The 21,791-nt window shown below is 44.3% G+C and overlaps 1 protein-coding gene across 1 annotated transcript in view; it reads left to right on the forward strand.

Moving 5' to 3' along the window:
• Positions 1 to 21,791, forward strand: part of SH3KBP1 (SH3 domain containing kinase binding protein 1) — a 324,512-nt gene that overhangs the window by 179,915 nt on the left and 122,806 nt on the right. The window contains exons 5-9 of the mRNA XM_081807974.1: positions 5,166 to 5,295; positions 5,847 to 5,906; positions 14,147 to 14,221; positions 17,804 to 18,127; positions 18,837 to 18,911. Of these exons, the coding sequence (XP_081664100.1) occupies positions 5,166 to 5,295; positions 5,847 to 5,906; positions 14,147 to 14,221; positions 17,804 to 18,127; positions 18,837 to 18,911 (664 nt within the window). The remainder of the gene's footprint in view (positions 1 to 5,165; positions 5,296 to 5,846; positions 5,907 to 14,146; positions 14,222 to 17,803; positions 18,128 to 18,836; positions 18,912 to 21,791) is intronic.

Below are 21,791 nucleotides of genomic sequence, written 5' to 3' on the forward strand. Positions count from 1 at the left end.
TGTGATGTGATTATAGCAATGAGTTTAGTTACCATCTATCACTACACATAGTTAGAAATTTTTTTAAGATCTACTCTCTTACCAACTTACAAATATACAATACACTACTATTAACTATAGTCACCATGCTATACATTACATCCCCGGGATCTATTTATCTTATAACTAGAATTTTGTACCTTTTGGCCCCCTTCACCTCTTTCACCTACCCCCCAGCCCCTGCCTCTGGCAACTACCACCAGTCTGTTCTCTGCATCCATGAGTTTGATTTTTTTTTTTTTAGATTCCACAAAAAGTGAGATTATATAGTACTTGTCTTGCTCTGACTTATTTCACTTAGCATAATACCCTCAAGGAACTAGAAAAGGGAACAAATGAACTGCAAGATTGGTAGAAGGGGGCACCTGGGTGGCTCAGTCGTTAAGCGTCTGCTTTCGGCTCGGGTCATGGTCCCAGGGTCCTGGGATCGAGCCCCGCATCAGGCTCCCTACTCTGCGGGAGCCTGCTTCTCCTTCTCCCACTCCCCCTGCTTGTGTTCCCTCTCTCGCTGTCTCTCTCTCTCTCTCTGTCAAATAAATAAATAAAATCTTTTAAAAAAAAGATTGGTAGAAAGAAGGAAATAACAAAGGTCGGAGCGTAAGTAAATGAAATCGAGTCTAAGACAATAATAGAAAAGATCAGTGAAACTAAGAGTTGGTCTTCCAAAAAGATAAACAAAATAGACAGATCTTTAGCTAGCCTCACCAAGAAAAAAAGGGGACTCAAATAAATAAAATCAGAAATGAAAGAGGAGAGGTTACGAATGATAACACAGAATGACAAGGGATTGAAGGAGACTACTATGAGCAATTAATTATTCACCAACAAGTTGGACAGCCTAGAGGAAATGGATAAATTCCTAGAAACATACAACCTATAAAGTCTGAATACATTTTGAGGAAATTTTTAGTAATGTTAAGGTGTGGGCCTTTCCTTAAAGCTTGACTTTTCCATTTTCCTTTCTGGAAAGAATGGTAAAACAGCTCTGGGAACAATGAGGCTGACCTCATTTGCCCATGTGCCTCTCCCTCCCCCATGCTTCCCTCAGCGCCCCCTCCAGCGTGCTTCTGACTGAGGTTTGGGCAACAAAGGGTCAATTGCATGTAGAAAGCTATAGCAGCCCTTAAATGGGTTTTTCTGTCATGCTACTCCCACCCTGAGGTAGACTTTAGACTTGGTAAATCTGTTGTTCCCTTTCTCAGTACAGTTTAACAGGTAAAACTTCAACACTGGTAAGTCGAAACTATTCGGAATAGCTGTGTACCTAGGACAGCACGGTTATCTTTGTATCCACAGGCATGCTCTCTGTCGTGCCTTACAAATGTAGATAATGTGCGTAGAATTGGGTGGAAGTGTTGAAATTCACCCAGCTGCTTCCCCAACTTCCAAAAGGGCTAAATAGCTAGAGATGAGCTCCTTGGGCCCTGAACCCACTTAGATGCTGGTGATTGTGAAGACATGGCAATTGCAGGGCCCCCAGCACAAGCTGTTGAAGTGGTTTTACCGTGTCTTTCTTTCTCGAACACTGCCAGGTGTAAACTACCCTGTTCCCAGCTCTGGGCCGGAGGAAGGATTCTCTCTCGGGCTGGAGCCCTGGGCTCCAGAGCTGGCTGGGTTGGGCCCAGGGGCACAGGGTGGGGGCTGTTCTCGGCCTAGAGGCACTGCCTGCAGCAGGCTGTGGATGAGTGTGTGTTGGTGGGGGAGAAGGTGGGCGTCGATTCCCCTTTATTACTCTCCTTGGGGCAGAAATGGTAAGCCCTTGGTAACATCCATAATCCACAGTTTATTACAAGGGGACACATTTCTTTCTCTCTTTTAAATATAGAAACAAACATAAGCAAGCTTGATTTTCCAAGCAGGGGGTGCACAGGCTCTGTATGTTCCTTTCTTTGTTGCAGGAGCTTCTCAAGAACACTGTCTTTGTCTGTTTTGTTCACCAGTGAATCTGCCCCAAGGTCCTAGAGCAGTGCAGGATAGGTGCTTATTAACTGCTGGTCGGATAGGGAGGGGCACATAGGCCTGGACATGGTGGTACTTAACTAAGCACAGTGGCTAACATCATCCTGTCTCTTGGTCCCATTTGCTCCTCAAAGCGAGGCAGATCCTTTTGTGGGGGAATCAGGCCTTCAGAGACCCCCATCGAGGGTTTCCCTTGATGATTTCCCTGATTTTCATTCTTTTTTTTTTTAAAGATTTTATTTATTTATTTGAGACAGAGAGAATGAGAGAGACAGAGAGCACATGAGAGGGGGGAGGGTCAGAGGCACAAGCAGGCTCCCTGCCGAGCAGGGAGCCCGATGCGGAACTCGATCCCGGGACTCCAGGATCATGACCTGAGCTGAAGGCAGTCGCTTAACCAACTGAGCCACCCAGGCGCCCTGCTTTTCATTCTTATTCATTCAGAGTGTAAGGTACTATGTTTTACTTTTTGAATGAATGAGGCTAGGCTTCAGGGTCCTCATCTTAATGCAGGAAGTTGAACTCTAGAATATTGCTGAAGAAGGATAGTGGGAGAGTGAGGATCATTTTTTTCTCTCATATCTCTAGCCTGAATCTTACAACGAAAGCAGCCGGCTATACGAAGAAATAGTACTGAACGGTTCTCACTGGTACAGGGGCCAGACACCCCCCCCCCACCGCCATAGCACCTGCCATGAGAAATGTACCGCCTCAGGCAATGAGCGGTGGTTTTACTGCCTGACCCTCCACTCACCGCGTGGCTAATGATAGACTTCTGCTGCTTCCCTGTTGGCCACTCCTCTCAGACTGTGCTGGGACATTGATAGAGGCATCTGGGGGTGTGGTGAGGTAAAGACACCCCTGTTTTCCCAGCAGGCAGCTAAGCAATCCCACACATCAGGAGTACTTCCTTCAGGGATCTCAGGCTGGAGTCGCTTATTACTGGGAACAGGAATGTTTTAGATACTGTCAAACTGAATCAAATAGAATTGGCCCAGCTGCCCCGCACGGTTGCGGATTACGCTAGGGATTGCTCATTTGTGGTCCGTGCCCTTGGTTTTTCCCTCCTGCCCCATGATTCTTGGAGAAAGAAGGTCATTTTATGGTTCCTTATTCAGGACAAGCACAAAGGATCCCCCACCACAAATCCGGTGACTATTTGTATTCAGGCTCATGGCGAATTTTCCCAACCGTCCTAATCCTATAAAAAGCTCCTTGAAAGAATAACACATATCAGTTGAGTTGGCATAGAAACATGGAATGGTTTCAAGTGAAGTGCTGTTAAATGCCACGATGTGTTACTGAATAGTCACTGGGACAGTTGTGCATGGATATCTGGATTCTTTCCCAAAGATTGTGTGATCACGCAGATATAATCGCCAGAGTGCAAGCCTGATCCCGTGAGTTCCCTAAAAAATGCTCCAAACACCATTCTCATTGTCTCCATTCTACAGGTTCTGTCAGCTTCCCCCTTTCTGGAGTGTCTCACACCCCCCTGCACTACTTATATATATCTACCATTTATCCTCTTCAAGGCCAACCTTAATTTTTGATTTCTTTTTTTCTCAGAGCCTTCCTGTAGCATCCCCAATCTGGGTGAGCTCGACTTTGTGTAACAAGTTTGTTTGTACTGAGTCATGGCATTTTCCCATCTATTTACCTCCCATTGCTAGTTTTTATTCACGCCCCTCCTCTCCCCTCTTTCAACCACATGTCCTTTCTACCTTGGTAGATTGTCAACTGCTTCGGGGAGGAAAAAAAAGCCATGCCCTGTACAATTCTGTGTCCCTAGCCCCTAGTGTAGAACCATAATACATCTGTCTCTAACACTGATCAAGTGTATTCATTATCCCCACTATATAGATAGGAACCAGGGTTCGGTTTGGTAGGAAATTTGAATGAGCTCATATAACTGCTGAGCTTCAGTAGGATTTGAACTGGGCTTTTTACTTTAATATTCTTTATCTTTTTTGTTTTAATTGTTTTAGCTGTTAAATTGTATTTTTCAGTTTGAGTTGGTGTTATATGCATGTGGTAAAAAAAAAAAAAAAAAAGTCCAAAGGTTCAGGGTCTCTTTCTGTTCTATTGCACTGGGTGAGTAACTTAATACATGCTTGTTCTCAGAATGTCCTGCTATTTTCCTTTAAGAAGCCACCTTGCTGTTCTGACTTCGGACTTCTGCTGTTCTGTTAGTGGCTCCATCACAAAATCTTGGGATGGCTTTTTACCTTCCTCTTGCTCGCCCCAGCTAATTGGTGGCTCAAGACCAGCTGCTACTTCAAAGGGCCTTCAAATCTATGCCTGCCTTCTCCCTTGTCACTGCTCCCCCAGATCCGGCCCTCACTCCTCTACCCAGAGGCCTGCAGTCTGGCTGCCCTCCCTACCTCCCTTCACCCTGTTGCACTCCATTTCAGGGTACTCTAGAACCCTTCAGAAACCTGCAGGGAGTCCTTCTACCTTCCGATTGAGTTCTTAGCTCAGGGCTTCTTAACTGTTTTTGTTCAGCCGTCTAGTTAGTTTGGGTAATCTGGGGAAGCCACTGTCCCTTGCTAAATAATGGTTTTAAATGCTTAAAATGAAACGTAAGTTTACAAAGGGAACCGTTGAAATAGCTATCAAGCTATTTTAAAAGCAAATTTTGATATGAAAGTCTGTGTAATTTCTTATTATAATTAATAAATAATTCTGTAGTGAATACACTAGATAACAAGGTCCCCAGCAGGTGTGGTAACTACCACCACTTCATAGTAGTCATGGGTGCAAGCGATATCTTGAGATACCCACAGCTTCTGTGCTGTGATAGGAAAATGTCCATGATTTGTTTGGGGACGAGTCACGGGTCCTTCTACGATTACTGTCTTACCTACATTTTGTGACCAAAGGAAATGCCAAATTTCAGTCCGAGGTTAGTGAAAATAAATTGTTAATCCCTTTCCACTTGTGTTTTTGGCCCCCAGGTTCAGCCCCCCCTTCCTGAGTCTGAATCTCAAGACTCTGTGAGGTCTGCGATCTCATTCCCTGTTAACTTGTAAGCTTTCCCTGTTAACTCCTTCCGCTCTCCCTGTGTGGGCTCTGCATTGTGCACCATACAGATGGGAGAGAAAACTGGGAGCCACATTGTCTAACCTGAGCCCTGCATCTCTGTTCTTCTGTTTGCATCTGTGCAGGTAGAAGAAGGATGGTGGGAAGGCGTTCTCAATGGGAAGACCGGAATGTTTCCTTCCAACTTCATCAAGGAGCTGTCAGGGGAGTCGGATGACCTGGGCATCTCTCAGGATGAGCAGCTCTCCAAGTCAAGTAAGGAAGTCCCCCATGTGGGGGGCAGGGTGGGGGCACCGGCGGGTGCTGCTCCAGCCTCCCCACTTTTCTGTAGCCTGTGCCGAGGGACAGTGACGGAAGCTCACGAGTACGCTTCTGCTTGTGCTGCCTTCACCCCTGCGGTGTAGTAGGTTATCCTCGTAAAGGTGTGGACTGCACACCTTGATGTGTGCGCAGGCGCACGCTGTCCATCTCTGGATAGGTGACCGTCAGCCTTCGTGCCATTTTCATGTTCTCCTATGGCTCATATTACTGTGCTTCCATACACTTCTCTCACTGCAAGTTGGTAATTATTTTTTAAATGAACCAAATGGGACTGTATTTCTCAGCATCCTTTGAGGAACTTGGAGAAAATTGGCACACGCACACACACAAAAACCGTTGGTGGTGAGAAGGGCTGTGTTCGGGAAGACTGCATGCCAGTTTCCTTACCAGTATGACAAGACAGCCCAGAGGCCAGCCCCACCTTGGGTGAGCATGCATGTCTTTCTGCGATGGTGAGAACGGACTCCAGGTCTTTCTTTCTCCAGGGCCTGAAGCTCTCCTCCCTCCAGCTTCTCTGCTGCCCTTTCCAGCTCACGGAGCAAAAGGTCAGGACCGGGAAGCTTTGTTCTCCCAGTCGCCAACCCAACCTCCCACATGGGCGTCTGTGTATCTCTTGTACCCCGTCTTGAGCCAAGCTCATGGCGTGAATGTCGCAAGACGCTCGACTGTCATGGTGGTGTGGCACTACGTGGGGTTGCAGACCTCCCTTTCTAAACTCCGTCCTGTCAAAATAATACTGAAACATCTTTCTTTTCCATTGGGAAAAATCTGATTTTAGCAGTGTTCTCAAGTTAGTCGTGTCTCTTTTATTTAACCAGTAATCGGATGGACAGACTCCCAGTTTGGAGGTAACGCCACTTCTGGAAAAGTGCTCAGGCAACCTTCTTCACTTGGTCTCTCAGCAGCTCGGGCTCACTACAGCCTCGCATACATAGAAACAGCAGCTCTGGTCGGTTGGCTCATAGACTTCAGCTATCCCCTTTCCCTCTACTGCAATGCCAGGGACCCCACCCCACCCCTGAACTCCATTCCATCCTAGGGTCTATGGTAGGAAACACGGGGGGTGATTTTGGAGCAAGCGAAGCATCTTGGAGCTCCTGTTGCCTTCGCTGGCTTGGGGTGAAGCAAGTCTCTGCTAACGTGGCCCAGCTAGTGAGTAAAACTGGGAGGGCAGTGAATGTCCTTGACCCCATGATAGTGGGAATTGCTATAGGTCCTGAACTGCACATCAGTTCTAACCTCCCTGGGGTCTCCTTTTATATATGGGAATAGTGTTGTACCTGGTAATTGGGTCCTATGATCACAATACTGTACCTCAGGGATGTTGTGGATTAAATGGGCTTTCTTGGAGGGAGGACCAAATCGGGTCATCATGCCATTATTTCTGTGGGGAAGTGTATTATGAGTTCTAATAGCAATAATGTATATAAATCACCTCAGCCATATAAGGCTGTCCATAAACGGCCACTTTCATTGTTAATCATGATAAACTCTTGGCATATAACCAGTTTGTATGTTGAGGCTGATGCACACGTACCATGCTCACTGAAGCATTTTGTGTCTGCATGTGGAAATTACTTTGGGATTCCTTTACTGATGCAGAAAAGGAGATCTGGAGGGGTATTGGACAACCTCTCTGGGAGAACCTTGACTTCTTGGTATCCTGCCATGTTAGTTATGCTTTCACAGCTGGAGGGGCAGAGAAGCAATGCCTTTTGTATTTTTGGAACTATTGAAATAAACTGTCTCCTCTTCCTCTAACTTAATAATATGGACGTTTGACCCTGCCTGACCCCCTCAGCTCAAAGTGCATGGTGCTGGAATTTCTGGGGCAGGAGGTTAGGAGACTGAGTGGAATGGTCTCTCTGGGCACTTAGCCTTCCTTCACATGATCAGAAGGGGCTGTTTCTCTTGGAGAGGTTGTTCTCCCCAACACTCACTCAGTTAAAAGCTCTCCATTTCAGAACTAGGAGAGCCCCAAAGTTTCAGCAGCCATGTTTAGTTACCACAGAATCTGTCCCTTATTGAGGGGTTTTGGGGTCCCTGAAGAGGCATGGTTTCCTAACAAGGATGGATGATTCTGAAAGAACTACATGGCCTTGGCAATCTTCCTGTTTATACAGTTAAGGACAAGAGGGCCCATCTATCTATCTCCCCTCCATCTGTCCACCCATATCCATCCATCCTTCCTTTCTTCCTTCCTTCCTTCCTTCTTTTCTTCTATTCCTCATTCATTCAACCTCTGCTGAGCCCCTGTTGTTACTGAGACACTGCACAAGACACTGAAGATACACAGAGTCCCTGCCATCAGTCAGCTCACATTGCAGAAAGGGAGTACACAAGCTGGTAGTTCACGAAGGTGCCCCAGGTGCTCCATGAGTGTCTGAGGAAAAAGGTGGAAAGGCCAGTCCTATTGGGATCTGGGGACAATGGTGGTCCCAAAGGACTTTATACAAAAGCAGATGTCCCTGTGTCTTGCTGAATTGAAGTAATCCCCTGAAAGAGAAATATCATCTCTCAGCATTCTGACAGGCTTTTCGGTAGCTGTTTACGCTCTGATGATACAATGGCTATCAGATGGTAAAATGTATAAAATGTAGCCCAGATCACATACAGAAGTTAGGTATACTGGTAGGATTTGTCTAAGCGGAACCTTTGGTTTTAGAATGATTTTGCTTATTCCTGATTTGCAGAGAATGGCATCAGTAGTTTCAGTGTGCTTTACTTTAAATTTTGTTTTTATTTTAAAGGAATTATAGAGTCACAGGAAGTTGCAAAAAAAAAAACAAACAAACAACCCAGAACTGTACAGAGAGATCCCATGTACCCTTCATCCAGTTTTCCCCCGGGATAACATCTTGTAGTAGTAAATACCTTTTTACTGTTATCAAAAACTGAGAAAAACAAAGATAGTTCATGCACAAAAGACATCTAGGTTTTTACTCTGGTATGAGCTAAACAGTACTTAATCAAGGTCTTTGTTAGACCAGCCCACTTAATATTCCTAACGTTTATGCCATTTTGGTAATTTTTAGAGAGTCTTGTGGCTTCATATAAAAATCCTCTTAATTTAAATGCTACCAGACATCACGGGTGAGGTGTTTTTGTTTTTTTTTTTTTAAGAGAGATAAAATCTGTTCTGGTACATATGAAGAAAATTTTGTGTACAGTGTATCCTTGTATATCTCTTTGTTGTACACACACACACCCCTACACGTGCACATAATTATTTGGTATTTGTCCTCTTCACATTTCTATTTCCAGAAAGTATTTGAGCGTAGTTATTAAGGTGAGTTTTGTCAACCGATGGATGAATGTAATACAAGAAACCTGGCATTATATTTCTAAGGAAGTGTGCCCAAACAGCTTGACACATGGCAGGTGTTCAATAAGCACTTGCTGAGTCCTTTCTTACTCTAAGGAGGCATTTTTATCTTTGAATGACAGGTGCAAATTGCTTGAACTTGCTTTTCTTTTACCCTGATGTATTTTTATATATGGTGGTTGGTTATGAAAATCTCTGAACTTTAGGTCTCTGTTCAGGGTAATCTAATCTGTCAAGGAAAGAGTTAACAGCAATTGTATTGGTTGATAACGTTGATTTAAACCTTTTACCTCAGATAAGAAAGTTCATAGCTATGTAGTAGCAGAAACGTTTTGCTCCATACTTAAATTTGAAAACGCTATTGTATTTTATAGAATTTATGGAACATTAAAGGTACTTTTTGCACAGAGGTTTTTATTATAGAGGATTTCTAACATATACACAAGTCGAGAGAATAGTGTAATGAACCCCTGTGTGCTCAGCAACCAGCTTCAACATTCATTAGCCTGTGGCCACTTCATTGCAATTATACCACGGCCCAGTCCTCCCCCGTATTATTCTGAAGCAAACTCCACATAACATATAATTTCAGTCATGAATATTTCAATATGTATCAATAAAAGGGGGGTCTTAAAATCCTTATCACACCAAAAAAATAATGGCAGTTCCTCAGTGTAATTAAATATACAGTCAGTGTTCACTTTCCCCTCATAGCCTTCTGTTTCGTTTAAAGTTTTATTTATTTAAGTGATTTCTACACCCAACATGGGCCTCGAACTCATGACCCCGAGATCAAGAGTCAGATGCTCTACTGACTGAGCCAATCAGACACCCCATAGTCTTCTATTTTTAATGCAATTTGTTAGTTTCTTTTAAGATTTTATTTATTTATTTGAGAGAGAGAATGAGATAGAGAGAGATAGCATGAGATGGGGGAGGGTCAGAGGGAGAAGCAGACTCCCCGCCGAGCAGGGAGCCCGATGCAGGACTTGATCCTGGGACTCCAGGATCATGACCTGAGCCGAAGGCAGTCGCTTAACCAACTGAGCCACCCAGGCGTCCCTCCAATTTGTTAGTTTGAATGTGCATCCAGAGGAGGTGCATGCTTTGTAACTTATATCTGATTATAATCAGATGTGTTTCAAGTCTTTCTAAATCTGTGGATTCCTCCTCCATGTCTCCTTTTTCCCTTGTAATTTTATTTATTTATTTATTTATTTATATGACAGAGAGAGAGAGAGAGCATAAGCAGGAGGAGTGGCAGGCAGTGGGAGAGGGAGAAGCAGGCTCCCTGCTAAGCAGAGAGCCCGACGTGGGGCTCAATCCCAGGACCCCGGGATCATGACCTGAGCCGAAGGCAGATGCTTAACCGACTGAGCCACCCAGAAGCCCCTCCCTTGTAATTTTTTACTGAACAAACTGAGGTCCTTTGTCCATTAATTTCCCACCACCTGTCTTTGCTGATTTCATCTCTGTTATGCTATCGACTCTGTGTTCCTGTAAATTGATAATCACATCTAGGGGCTTGATTAAATTGAGGTTTGAAATATATATATATATTCCCTAAAATGTCATAGATGGTGGTGTATCATCTATATGAAGGCTCATAACGTCTAGCTGTCTTTGTTTTTGAATGTTAGCAGCCACCAACGATTCTCACCCAGATCTGTTGGGGCTTCCCAAATGACACCAACAAGGAATTTTTTTAAAGATTTTATTTATTTATTTGACAGAGAGAGACAAAGCGAGAGAAGGAACACAAGCAGGGAGAGTGGGAGAGGGAGAAGCAGGCTTCCCGCGGAGCAAGGAGCCCGATGCGGGGCTCGATCCCAGGACCCTGGGATCATGGCCTGAGCCGAAGGCAGACGCTTAACAACTGAGCCACGCAGGCACCCACCAACAAGGAATTTTTTAAAAGAATGAAATGGGCTCCCATGTAGCAGACCAGTGGTGAAAAAAATTTGAGTAAATTAGGTTTTTCAAAAAGAAAACATCCAAGTGATTGTAATAATAATGTGGGCAGAATCTTAGGAATAGAAAGGAATTTAGAGATCGTCCAGCCTGGTGTCGGATAAGAACCCTAAAGTCCAGGGAAACTAAGTGCTGGGTGTGGCATGGCTTATAAGTGACGAGGCCACAGTTATATTCAGGCTTTTCACACACACTTTGGTATTGCTTTTATTCTGGCCTGCAGTTTACCCTTTCACAGAGCATCTGACAAATTTCAAATTTGACTAGAGTTTAGATTATTTCTTCCTATTGCAGATCATGATTAATTAATTACCTTTTCATTTTCCATTTTGCACGTGCTGGTATTGACTAAATGTGAAAGAGAACTAATTATAGGGGTGCCTGGGTGGCTCAGTCGGCTAAGCTGCTGACTCTTTGTTTTGGCTCAGGTCATGATCTTGGGGTCCTGGGATTGAGCTCCATGTTGAGCCCTGTGTCGGGCTCCGTGCTCAGTGGGGAGTCTACTTGAGATTCTCTCCCTCTCCCTCCCCCCCACTCATGCATGCTCTTTCTCTCTCTCCCTCTCTCTCTCTAAAAAAAGAACTAATTATAAATTATACTGATATTAAATTATAATCAGAGAATATCCTGAATCCATAAGATTTATTTGGACGCTGAGGCAAATCCAGATATTACTGTTGTCCAATTTCATTTTCAGACAAATTTTGCTTCACATTTGAGACATAAACGTGTCTTATTTCTAACATATTTTTTAATATTATTGAATTTCTCAGATTCTAAAGTAAATGTTGTAAAACCAAAAAGTATTCCTGTTAGTTTTTTTCTTTAAAAAAACATCATTTAGCTACAGAAACATTTTGTTCAGTTATTTTCCATAATTTTCAGAGGGACAAGGTTTGCATTTTCTTTCTGTAACCATTAATAACTAGGAGATTTCAGTTTGAATTGACTTTGTTGTTTTCCTAATTCTTTATTTTGGGATTTTAGATTCTGAATCTTTAGTGATTTGTCAAGCTAAGACGAAGATGAAGATGGCCTTTTAAAACTTGGGGCAAACCACTTTCATGATATAGAAATATTGTATTTCATTAGTTGTAAGATAAAGATTGTTCTTTTTTATTTTGTACATTTTGTTCTTTTTAGTATTAGTTGGTATTTGTTTTGTATATGACATTCTATTAGCATTGAAGAGCAATTAGCAAATTGATGAAACAGTTTTAAGCAAAATTAGATGCCAGGAGAAGCATATGATTTTCTGTTGAAATTCTAAAATTCTTCCCTTTTTTTTTTTTTAAAGATTTATTTATTTATTTATTTATTTGACAGAGAAAGACACAGTGAGAGAGGGAACACAAGCAGGGGGAGTGGGAGAGAGGGAAGCCAGCTTCCTGCAGAGCAGGGAACCCGATGTGGGGCTCGATCCCAGGACCCTGGGACCATGACCCGAGCCGAAGGCAGACGCTTAACGACTGAGCCACCCAGGTGCCCCTAAAATTCTTCCCTTTTAGAGTGTTTGCTGCCTTCAGGTATTAATACTTAATAGTGATAGTAGAGTATTTCTGCCAATGGAATAAACAGCACTCATATTCATGAACTTTCCAATTGCCCGTCTCCTTTGCGCTTTAGATAGAACATGTGTGTCCTCGTTCACCCGTAGCCCAGGCTCCATTTCCCATCGCCTTGCTGCTAGTGAACAGGTCTTTGCACACATGCTTGGCCATTCAGAGACATCAGAGCTGTGGTCTCCCTCAGTGATCCTCAGACTTGGTCCTGGGGAAGAACACAGGGAGGTTCTGTTGTACTTGGAGGGACTTTATCAAAATACTGATTTCTTTTTCTTCTGCTTTCTTTTTCTGACACTGAGAGGACTCCCGCTGTTTAGTTTGGGAGGACCTCGCTTGCAAAACATCTGCGTCCTTAGGAATAATGTCACCTTGATGACCAAAGTGAAGCAGAATAAAAATCACCCAAATAAAACAAGCCGCTGTTATTTGCTCTTTTTTTTTTTTTTTTTTTTTTTTTGGTCATCAAAGTCCTCAAGAGCTGCAAATCTAACACGAACCTTTGAGACACTCTCTTGTTTCTTTGGATGATTCTTACGTAGCCAGTGGTTTTGAACATCTAAGTTTTTGCTTTAATTGGATGGAGCACACTTGTCAAAAAGGGCAGACTTCAGAAGGAGGGTGTCCCACCATGCCTGTAGGACATGGAAATGGGAAATACCCGATGGCATTTCAGTTGTCCATCTGATCATTCACAGTTCTCTTCATGTCTCAGGAGTGACGTGGCCCAGAAGCTGACTTGATGTTTCCTGCTGGAGTTTTCCATTTTCCTAAAGAATGTTCTAAGAAGTGAGACATGTTGCTCCCTCCCTCTCAGTTCCTCTCTCTGTAAATGTAGCCTGCCTTTCTCTCCCTCAGACTTATTATGAGTGAGCTGTATGATTGGCCTCTAGTTTGATATTTAGCTTGTAAGCCATGAGAGAACCTGTTTGTTGGGTAATGTAGAGTAATGCATTTATTAATTGAGTTTGCCTTTAGCAAACCATTTTACCTGCCCATGGTATTCTCTGTGAGGGGGGTGTGTGTGTGTGTGTGTACTCAAACTAGGACAGTGTGTGTATATTTTCTGTACTTATGATTCCGGAGAAATTTGGCCTTTAGCTATGTGTCCAGTCCTATGCTCTTGATAACCTCTACTTGTAACAACAAAAAAGAGATAATTTGAATTTGACAGTGGGTGAGTCCTATGTCCTCATGCTTAAGTACAGTCTCGTGACTGATATGGCAAAAGCTCAATTAAGGTGTTTCAAGAAATAGGGTTTTCTGCTGTCTGCAGTGCTAAGCAGAAAGCCCCTTACATCTACACGGATGACACTATTGGTTTCAATCCTTATTGGTGAGCTCCCCCGCCCCCAGCATATTAGTGCCTTTTCTTGCTGAAAGGTACGAAGGGTAAAATCTTTAAAGAGAATTCTGTGCCTTGTTGAGAATCTTGGGGTCGTGGATATCATTTTGTATTATACAGGGCCCTAGGGGTAGAAGATAAAAGATAATGGGCCTAAATCTATATTACGCATGGGTCATACTCTCCAAAGAGGAGTTTGCCCTGTATAATTGAGTTCATTAAGGAATCCAATTAATTGGATTTCTTCTGGTTAATTGAGGTTTTCCTTTTCTTGAGTTAAAATGCAGAAATGGCTTCCAGGTTTAAATTGGGCCTAATCTACATGCCAGTCATTTGCAGAAGCAAGCCCCTCTTCTGGGTGCTCATTGCCATCATGGTTGCGTGGGGACTTTGGGCTCATTCCTTAACATTCTTAAGTTCTGCCTAATGGTCTCTAATTAATTTGCCAATAAAACTCTTACAGCGGATTCATTGAAGGCAAGTTCAGTTAAAGACTCTCCCTCTTCCTTCTTTTGCCATCATTTGCTCCCCCTTCCCCCCTCTTGTTTTTCTCTCCCCTTCTCTTCTCTCATTCACTGTCAGGAAAGACTACCTTTGAAGGGACAATTCTGTACCGAGCTGCACCGGGAAAGACGGAGGGCCACAGACGCTATTACAGTGAGTGACCTTAACAGCAGGAGGCAATTGTAAAGTTAACATCCGGGTACTTGTGGTTTTTGACACGGCCGCACTTTCCTGAGCTGCTCATGCTTCTGCCAAGTGTCTGTGTGAATTTCTGATGCAAGGACATGGACTTATTTGCCCGAATAAGTGCTGTCTCCTTGGTGTGTGCTACAGGAGCATTCTCATCACCAGCCCTGGCGCTTTCTCGTTTGCTTTGTGCCTCTGCCATGTGTGTGACATGCGTGCATGAACCATGCGTGCAGAGAAGGGACCGGTAGCATTTGTCATGGCATACGTATTTGTGCCAGTATCTCTGGGCCTCTGGGGTGGTGTAAGATGGCTTCCCATGGAGATGTCAACCTCTCGCGGTTACTGCTTTTCCTGAGTGGCTCATTGGAAACCAATAAACCATTTCTTCATTGCGTGTTCAAAGAAATAAGAATGCGGCATGAAAGCCTACGCCAGAAATGGTGTTCTGCTCTGCTCATTCTGCCAGGCACCGCACGACAGACTTCTTTTGGCAGGACCAACATATAGCCTTTTGTGTTATGAGATAAAGCTGCCAAAAGTTGAGGGGGAAGGACATGAATGAGATTAATGAATGAATTTCATGAAGCCCTTAGAACGGTTCCTGCCGCTGAATGGCACTATGCACGTGAGTTTTAAATTTAAGATCAACAAAAATGGCTCACAGATCTGAATTGATCCATGCTGGAATATTTCGGTCAGTTACACAAAAGTGTAATTTATGATGTCATTTGGCCCGCCGTGTAACAGAGAAAACTTGAGGCTTTTTTCTTTTTTTACCTTGAAGGCAAAGCCTCCACCCTGGTGTGCAGGTACACATATGCATCCATCCCACGTACGCAGAAGTGGTGAAAGAGAAGGTGCAGATGTGAACGCCAGAACCCGGCTTCTCACACCGTCTGGGGTGCAGTTCGTTCTTAGTTCCGTCCCCCCACAGACGGAGAACTGGTCTTGCTGTACACGACTTTACTACGCATGCCGTGTGCCGCCTGCACCTCCCCACGGGTGGTTGACAGACCGGGACTGGTCTACTCCCTGGTCACCTAGACGAGTCCCCTGGCCACACGTCTGAAGTCATAGCGGTGCCCACCGCTCTAAGCGCTTCCAAACAAGCACACTTCCTGCGCTCAGCGCGCGGTGTACCGGTCACAACCCCTTCATGACCTGGCCCCAGCCCGCAGACGACACTCTGAGCCATACTGCCCGTGGGGGTCACTGACACGGGGACACTTTATAGGAAAACAAGTATGATGGGCACCAGTAGCTAAAAGCTGCAGCACCCAACCGACATGAAATGTCACCTTTCTTTCCCTCCAAAGGGAAGGAACTAGATTCTGAGTTATTTCACCAACCCAGATATTCAGCTATATGATTTGCATACTGAAAAGCGATAGAAGCAGGCTGCCAGAATGTCTGGAAGAAAAATCTGCTGTGGGTTTCCTTCCCAGTCCATGCTTATGTGGCTGAAAGACTGCCCCCTCTCCCCATGTAATGTGAAGAGCATTTCTCACAGTGATTAATAGAAAGTCATTAAGATGAGCCCGGAAGGCATCGAATCCCTGAAACCAGAAGCTCAGTGAAATCAGAATGGCACTGGTTGAAAACATCATGGTTCTAATTAATGAGGAATGATAGAAGACTCCTTCAGATTCCTCTCTTTGAAGAACTAAAACAGCCTTGCCCTAATCCACTTGCCTGCTGCCTTCTGCGGCTGCTGGTGGTGGTGGTGGGGAGGGCAGGACGGTGAGGGTTTTTTCCACTAACTCTTTCTTTATTCCACCCTCAAATGGGTCTTTCCAACCCAGAAAAGAATATACAAGCCATTTATCACATAGAAAGGATCCATACGGCAAAATGAGAACATGTTAAAGGGGAAATGACACAATATTTAGACTCCAAAATTATATCTCCAGCAGGGATATTTCCAAAAACAATGAACAAATAAACACACAAATGGATAGCTAATCCAGGGGGGTTCTCCATGTTTGCACACTCAAATCCAGTCCTATAAATTGCAGCCGACCCCACGGCTGCAGGCTGCTCCTCATGGCTCTGTCCTCCATTCTTGCTCACAAATGCTGTTCTTTACTTAATTAAAATGTACAACAGGGATCTTCCTCCTCCCCCCTTCCTTTGTGGCCTATAAATGCCATTTTATTGAAAACAGCAGCAGCAACAAACACAGCCATTGTTTTAATTTTAAGGATTTGATTTTGAAACTTGTTGGCAATTTATAATGACCTTTTGATATTTTATCTGTTTTCATTTAACAGTTCCTTCCTGCCCTGAGACTTCTTTATTTGAATGACTTCGACATTTTATAACATTTTATGTGAGCAATTATTTGGTGTATTGTTCATATGTACTAGGAGCCCACCTTCCCTATAGAGGGATAGCGCACGATTGCCTAATACAGAACCAACTTTGATTATGTACTTTCATCGAGGGCATTGTTGTCATCAGGGGATATACAGTAAATGTTCAGGAGCTATTCTACACACCTAGAGGCTTTAGAGACAGATTGAATGGCAAACTAGTATTCCATAAAATATCCTTTGAATCCTGCCCTTTGATGGCATGACTGATGCACTGACTTTCAAAGTAAGAGTGTACACCCAGAAATTAACTAGAAACAAATAGGCTCTTCCTTTTAGGAACATGATTGTGGGCAGAGCTTGGGGAATAAAGAATCTGGGAGGTAAGTGTTCACGCTGTCTTGCTGATAACTATCTGATGACTTCCAACACATGCCACAGGAAGTCGAAGGAAGGGTGTCATGTCCCCAGTGTTCTTCTTTGGAAAGGGATTCAGCTTTGGGGAAATGATGGCATTGAAGGAGGGGAAGAAGAGCGGTAGGCTCGGAGGAGTCTGGCCTCCGGGAGGGCAGCTTCCTTTCCCTCTTTAACAAACACAGTCATCTTGCCAGGGAAAGCATCTCAATGTCAAGTTTGGTTTAATGCTTTCCTCGAGAAACACGTCTGCGTGCATTTATTCCTTGTGAAGCCATCCAGAGAGATTTAATTCTTTGGCAGTCGTAATTTTATGTGGTTTCTTTAATTGCTAATTTGTTTAAATGGCTTTTAGCTTTACAGTTTCCCTTTAGGAAATGTTACTTTCATTACTAATTGCTAATTGCCATGAGTCATAGAGATTGGAGGTACAGTATGTGATACTGGCAGGGTGGGGAGGTGAGGACAGGGTGGGAAGGGTTGTTATCATGCAGACTGTGGCAAAACAAGTTTGTGTCAGAATCAGGCTCCGGCTGAAGAGTGGTGAAATGTCACACTTACAGAGATCTGCTTTGAAATTAGATTTTTTTTTTGAAGAATTTTGACTCACTTCTTAAAGTTAAAGGCTGTGGGTGGGGAGATCGAACAAAACTCAGAGCCACCCAAATGCAACATATTCAACACACTAAATGGAAAGCCCCAGTGCAGGTTGTCCTATGCCCAGTAACACTTTTAGAGGTGGTTCCTGGCTGGCTGTGAGGCACTTCACAGCTATGGCTGATTTCTGAGCTCTTTCTCTCCCCGTCCCCACTCTTGACAGGTTTAAGGGAAACCACAGGCTCCGAGAGTGATGGGGGTGACTCGAGCAGTACCAAATCCGAAGGTGCCAACGGGACAGTCGCAACTGCAGCAATCCAGCCGAAGAAAGTTAAGGGAGTGGGCTTTGGAGATATATTCAAAGACAAACCAATAAAACTAAGACCAAGGTCGATTGAAGTAGAGAATGACTTTCTACCGGTGGAGAAGGTATGTTCAACAGTTTCTGTTTTATTTCAACACAGTGTGGAGTACCCAAAAGTCCATTGTAGGGCATCTGAGACTTCTTATGCCTCTTCTGGGGTGTCGGCGTCTTCACATGCTAGCTGTTTGCTCTCTCCCCTTTGAGGCTCTCCCTTTGTGTTTCTGGAAAGGCTCATGCTCTAGTTTGCGTCTTCTCTTCTTACTGGTGTCTCTGTGGAATGCGTCTCAGTATGACTTTTCAAATGGACCTGCACTTCTCCATTCCCCTCCACCACCACCCCCCAAAAAGCCCCTCATGCCTGGACCCAGCTAAACACATGACCATGACACTCGCGAGCACGGACTGATCTATCACTTCTCCTTGTCCATTTCTCTGGTGCTTAGTGCCTGGGTGTGTTGACTGGTTCTGCAGTAGACCAAAGGGGTTGCGCGTTTTTTTCTCTAGGAGTTAGGTGGGAATGATTTCAGACGGCCGAAAGGAAGTCTCCCGCATGTGGGTATGATGGAGATGGGCTGTGCTGTGACTCCCTGCGTTGCTACCATCAGGAAGCTGGCTGTTTTCTTCCACCTCTCTGGTTCTGGGTTGCAGAGAGGCAGACAGCGTGTTGCTGCTGAGTACGCGGTTGCCCCAGCAACACACCCAGAGCCTCCGAGCTTGTGGCTGTCGGTGACGTCTACTGTGGCACACTTCTGAGCACCAGAGCTTTGCTTAGGATTTGATAAATACTGTGGAATTTTCCAGATTGTAATAAGCTACACTTGTGCTGTGCTTAAGGAATGTTTGTTAATTCGATTTAGTGCTGAAACTTTTGCTTTGATGTTTGTGCCGGTAGGCTCGGGGGATGGGTCATTGGCAGCATCTCTAACTCAGGGTTATCGGTGGCTTTTAAATGTTTTTCGTTTTTCAGGTGAGATGAATTTTTAAAAGTTGCGTCATCTTCCACAGCTGTAGAACTTCCAGCCACCTCTTTCCCCCAGCCCCCAGCAGCCTTGCCTGGTGTCATCATGCATTAGAATCTGGAAAGGAAACTTTGGGACACTTAATACTCTTAGAGATGAAAAAGGCGGAAAGGGCAGAGACTTAGACATGAAAGATTGTTCCATTTACATTCTTCTTTTGCTGCAGCTTATCTGAGCCAGCTTTGTTTCTTCCAGTAAGCATTATATGATATTTCTCAAGATCTGAAAGCTATCTACTTGGTATCCCAGCTTGCGAACTCATTTCTCCTTCACACGATCACTTTCAGATTCCTGTAAATATTTACGAAAGAGCAAGTCCCCATCTTGGGAAGAAACAATGGATGTCGTTTTTCTTCATTTTACTCAGCTGGTTGAAATGAACACGACCAGGGCGCCTGGGTGGCTCAGTTGGTCGAGCGACTGCCTTCGGCTCAGGTCGCGATCCTGGAGTCCCGGGATCGAGTCCCACATCGGGCTCCCTGCTCAGCGGGGGGTCTGCTTCTCCCTCTGACCCTCTTCCCTCTCATGCTCTCTGTCTCTCATTCTCTCTCTCTCAAATAAATAAATAAAATCTTAAAAAAAAAAAAAGAAATGAGCACGACCATTGACTCAGTCAGCAAACAGTTAACTCCTTTTGTTTGCTTTGTGATTCTTGGGTCTTATTCTTCTCTGCCTAGAAGGACAGTGTGTGTGTGTGTGTGTGTGTGTGTGTGTGTGTGTGTGAGACTTCTATTATTGCTATGAAGATTCGTTTCAAGCAGCAGCAGCAGCGTCACGTCTAATACTCCTGAGCTGGTATCTCAGCACACTTCTCTGAACCCCGGGGCCACATGCCCCACTGCCAACTTGCGCATCTCCACTGGAAGATCTTAAATTCTTACTAGCTCGCCCAACCCTGAACTCATCGTCATTCCCCCTCGAACCACTCTGCCCACAGCCTTCCACATCTCAGGGAAGGCAGTGCCACTCCCCCTCCTACATGTCAGGACTAAAGCCTTGGGGTTGCCCCTGACTTCTTCTCTCACAATCCATGTCCGACCCATCAGGTGACTCCATCAGTTCTGCCTCCGTGAATGCCTGGCACCCACCACCGCTCATCCTCTTCATGGCTCCCCTGCTCTCTCGCCATCACTCAGTGGCCTCCTAATAGGGCTTTCTGCTTCTCCCTTTCCCCTACAGTCTCATCTCAGCAGTGAAGCCGGGGTGATCCTTTGAAAGCCCAAGTCGGATCATGCCACTCCTCTGCTTGTGTCCCTGCAGAGGCTCCCCCAAGAACCAGAGTGAAAGGCCTGCCCCGGGCCTGCAGGCTGAAGTGATTCGATTCCATTACCACGCGGACTTCCTCCCTCTCCTTCTCCCCTTGCTTACTCTGTCCTGGCCCCTTACTTTTCCCTAAACACGCCAAGCACCCTCCCACTTGGAGCCCTTTATCACAGTGCTTTCCTCTAGCTGGACACCCTGCTTCCACCTGCCCACTTGGCTGCCTCCCGCTCCCTCCTCCCCCAGACTTTGCTCAGACTTCACCTTTTGAGCAAGCCCCGCCCTGGCGCACTCATTCTAAAACATGCTCCCTTGGCCTAGCCTGCTCACTTGTGCTGCATTTTTTGTTTTCCATAGCCTGCAACCTTTTCTAATGTAATATTTATTTTTTTATCGTGTTTATTATTTATTTTATTCACTGATATATGCCATGTGCTTGGAACACTGTGCGGCACATAATAGGCTAGGTGCTCAGTAAGTATTAGATGTATGAATAATATTAAACTATATTAACATAGCACTCTAGAGATTACAGACCTCTATGAAATGAGGGGACTGGGTGGGATAATATAACAGATATATAGTTGAAAATATAGTGGCTGTATGGTTTGTTGCGTTTTTGTGAAGCAGAGATTTATTGTATTGGTCTTAGTGACATGACACGTTAACATCATCAGACTAATATGTATGTGTGTGTGCGTGTGTGTGCATCTTCATTCATGATTTGTTTGCAGAAGGAAACCATGTGTTGGCAGCAGTCTTAACCCGTTCCTCATTGTGAAGCCTCTGGGGAAAATGTAAACTTCCCTGCTTGCTTTACTGGCTGTGGACAATTTTTTTTACAGCATCTAAGAGGACTCAGAACTATCTCCACTCCCTGTTGTTGGCGCTATGGATAGTTGCATAGATTTATGGATCCATTATCTTATTGCACAACCAGGCATGAGAGCTGAGGAGTGCGATAATGTTTTACTAGTGCACAACCTGGTTCTTGTCACTTTTGAGATGGTTTTGTGTCCAGGATTTATGTTTGTGGAAGGAAGTTTCCTTTGAGAATTGAGCACACTGTTTGGATTTTGCGGAAGCACAAATTGGATCTCATGTGACAGCATTTGTTAGGTGAGACCCAAGCAGGTCTTCCACATAGGCTCGGGCAGTTGGCCTTCTGAGATGGCTGGTTTGATAACTTGGATGAAAAAAAAAAAAAAGGAATCTGGTAATTTTTAACAACTGCAAGCATATTCTGTTTTCCATTCAAGTTGGGAAGTTTTGAGATCCACTTTTGTGGAACAGTCACTAGAAAATTCTGTGCTTGTTTTCCATATGCTCTAATCCATATCAGCCTAACCAGAGTGACTAAGTGCTGATAATTATACTAGGAGAGATACTACAGAACACTACCCGCCCCCAACACTAGGGAAATAGTGAGTAGTCTTGCTTCTCAATTTATTGAGCTAGAGGCAAGGACCCTGTTTATGAGTCCTTTTATCACTGTGAATGATTTGTTTAATGCACCATTTAACTGAAATATTTACAGATGAAATTATTTCATGTCGGGATTTTGCTTC

Source organism: Leptonychotes weddellii, chromosome X, assembly GCF_054177405.1.
Source record: "Leptonychotes weddellii isolate Sample4059 chromosome X, ASM5417740v2, whole genome shotgun sequence".
Taxonomy (NCBI): domain Eukaryota; kingdom Metazoa; phylum Chordata; class Mammalia; order Carnivora; family Phocidae; genus Leptonychotes; species Leptonychotes weddellii.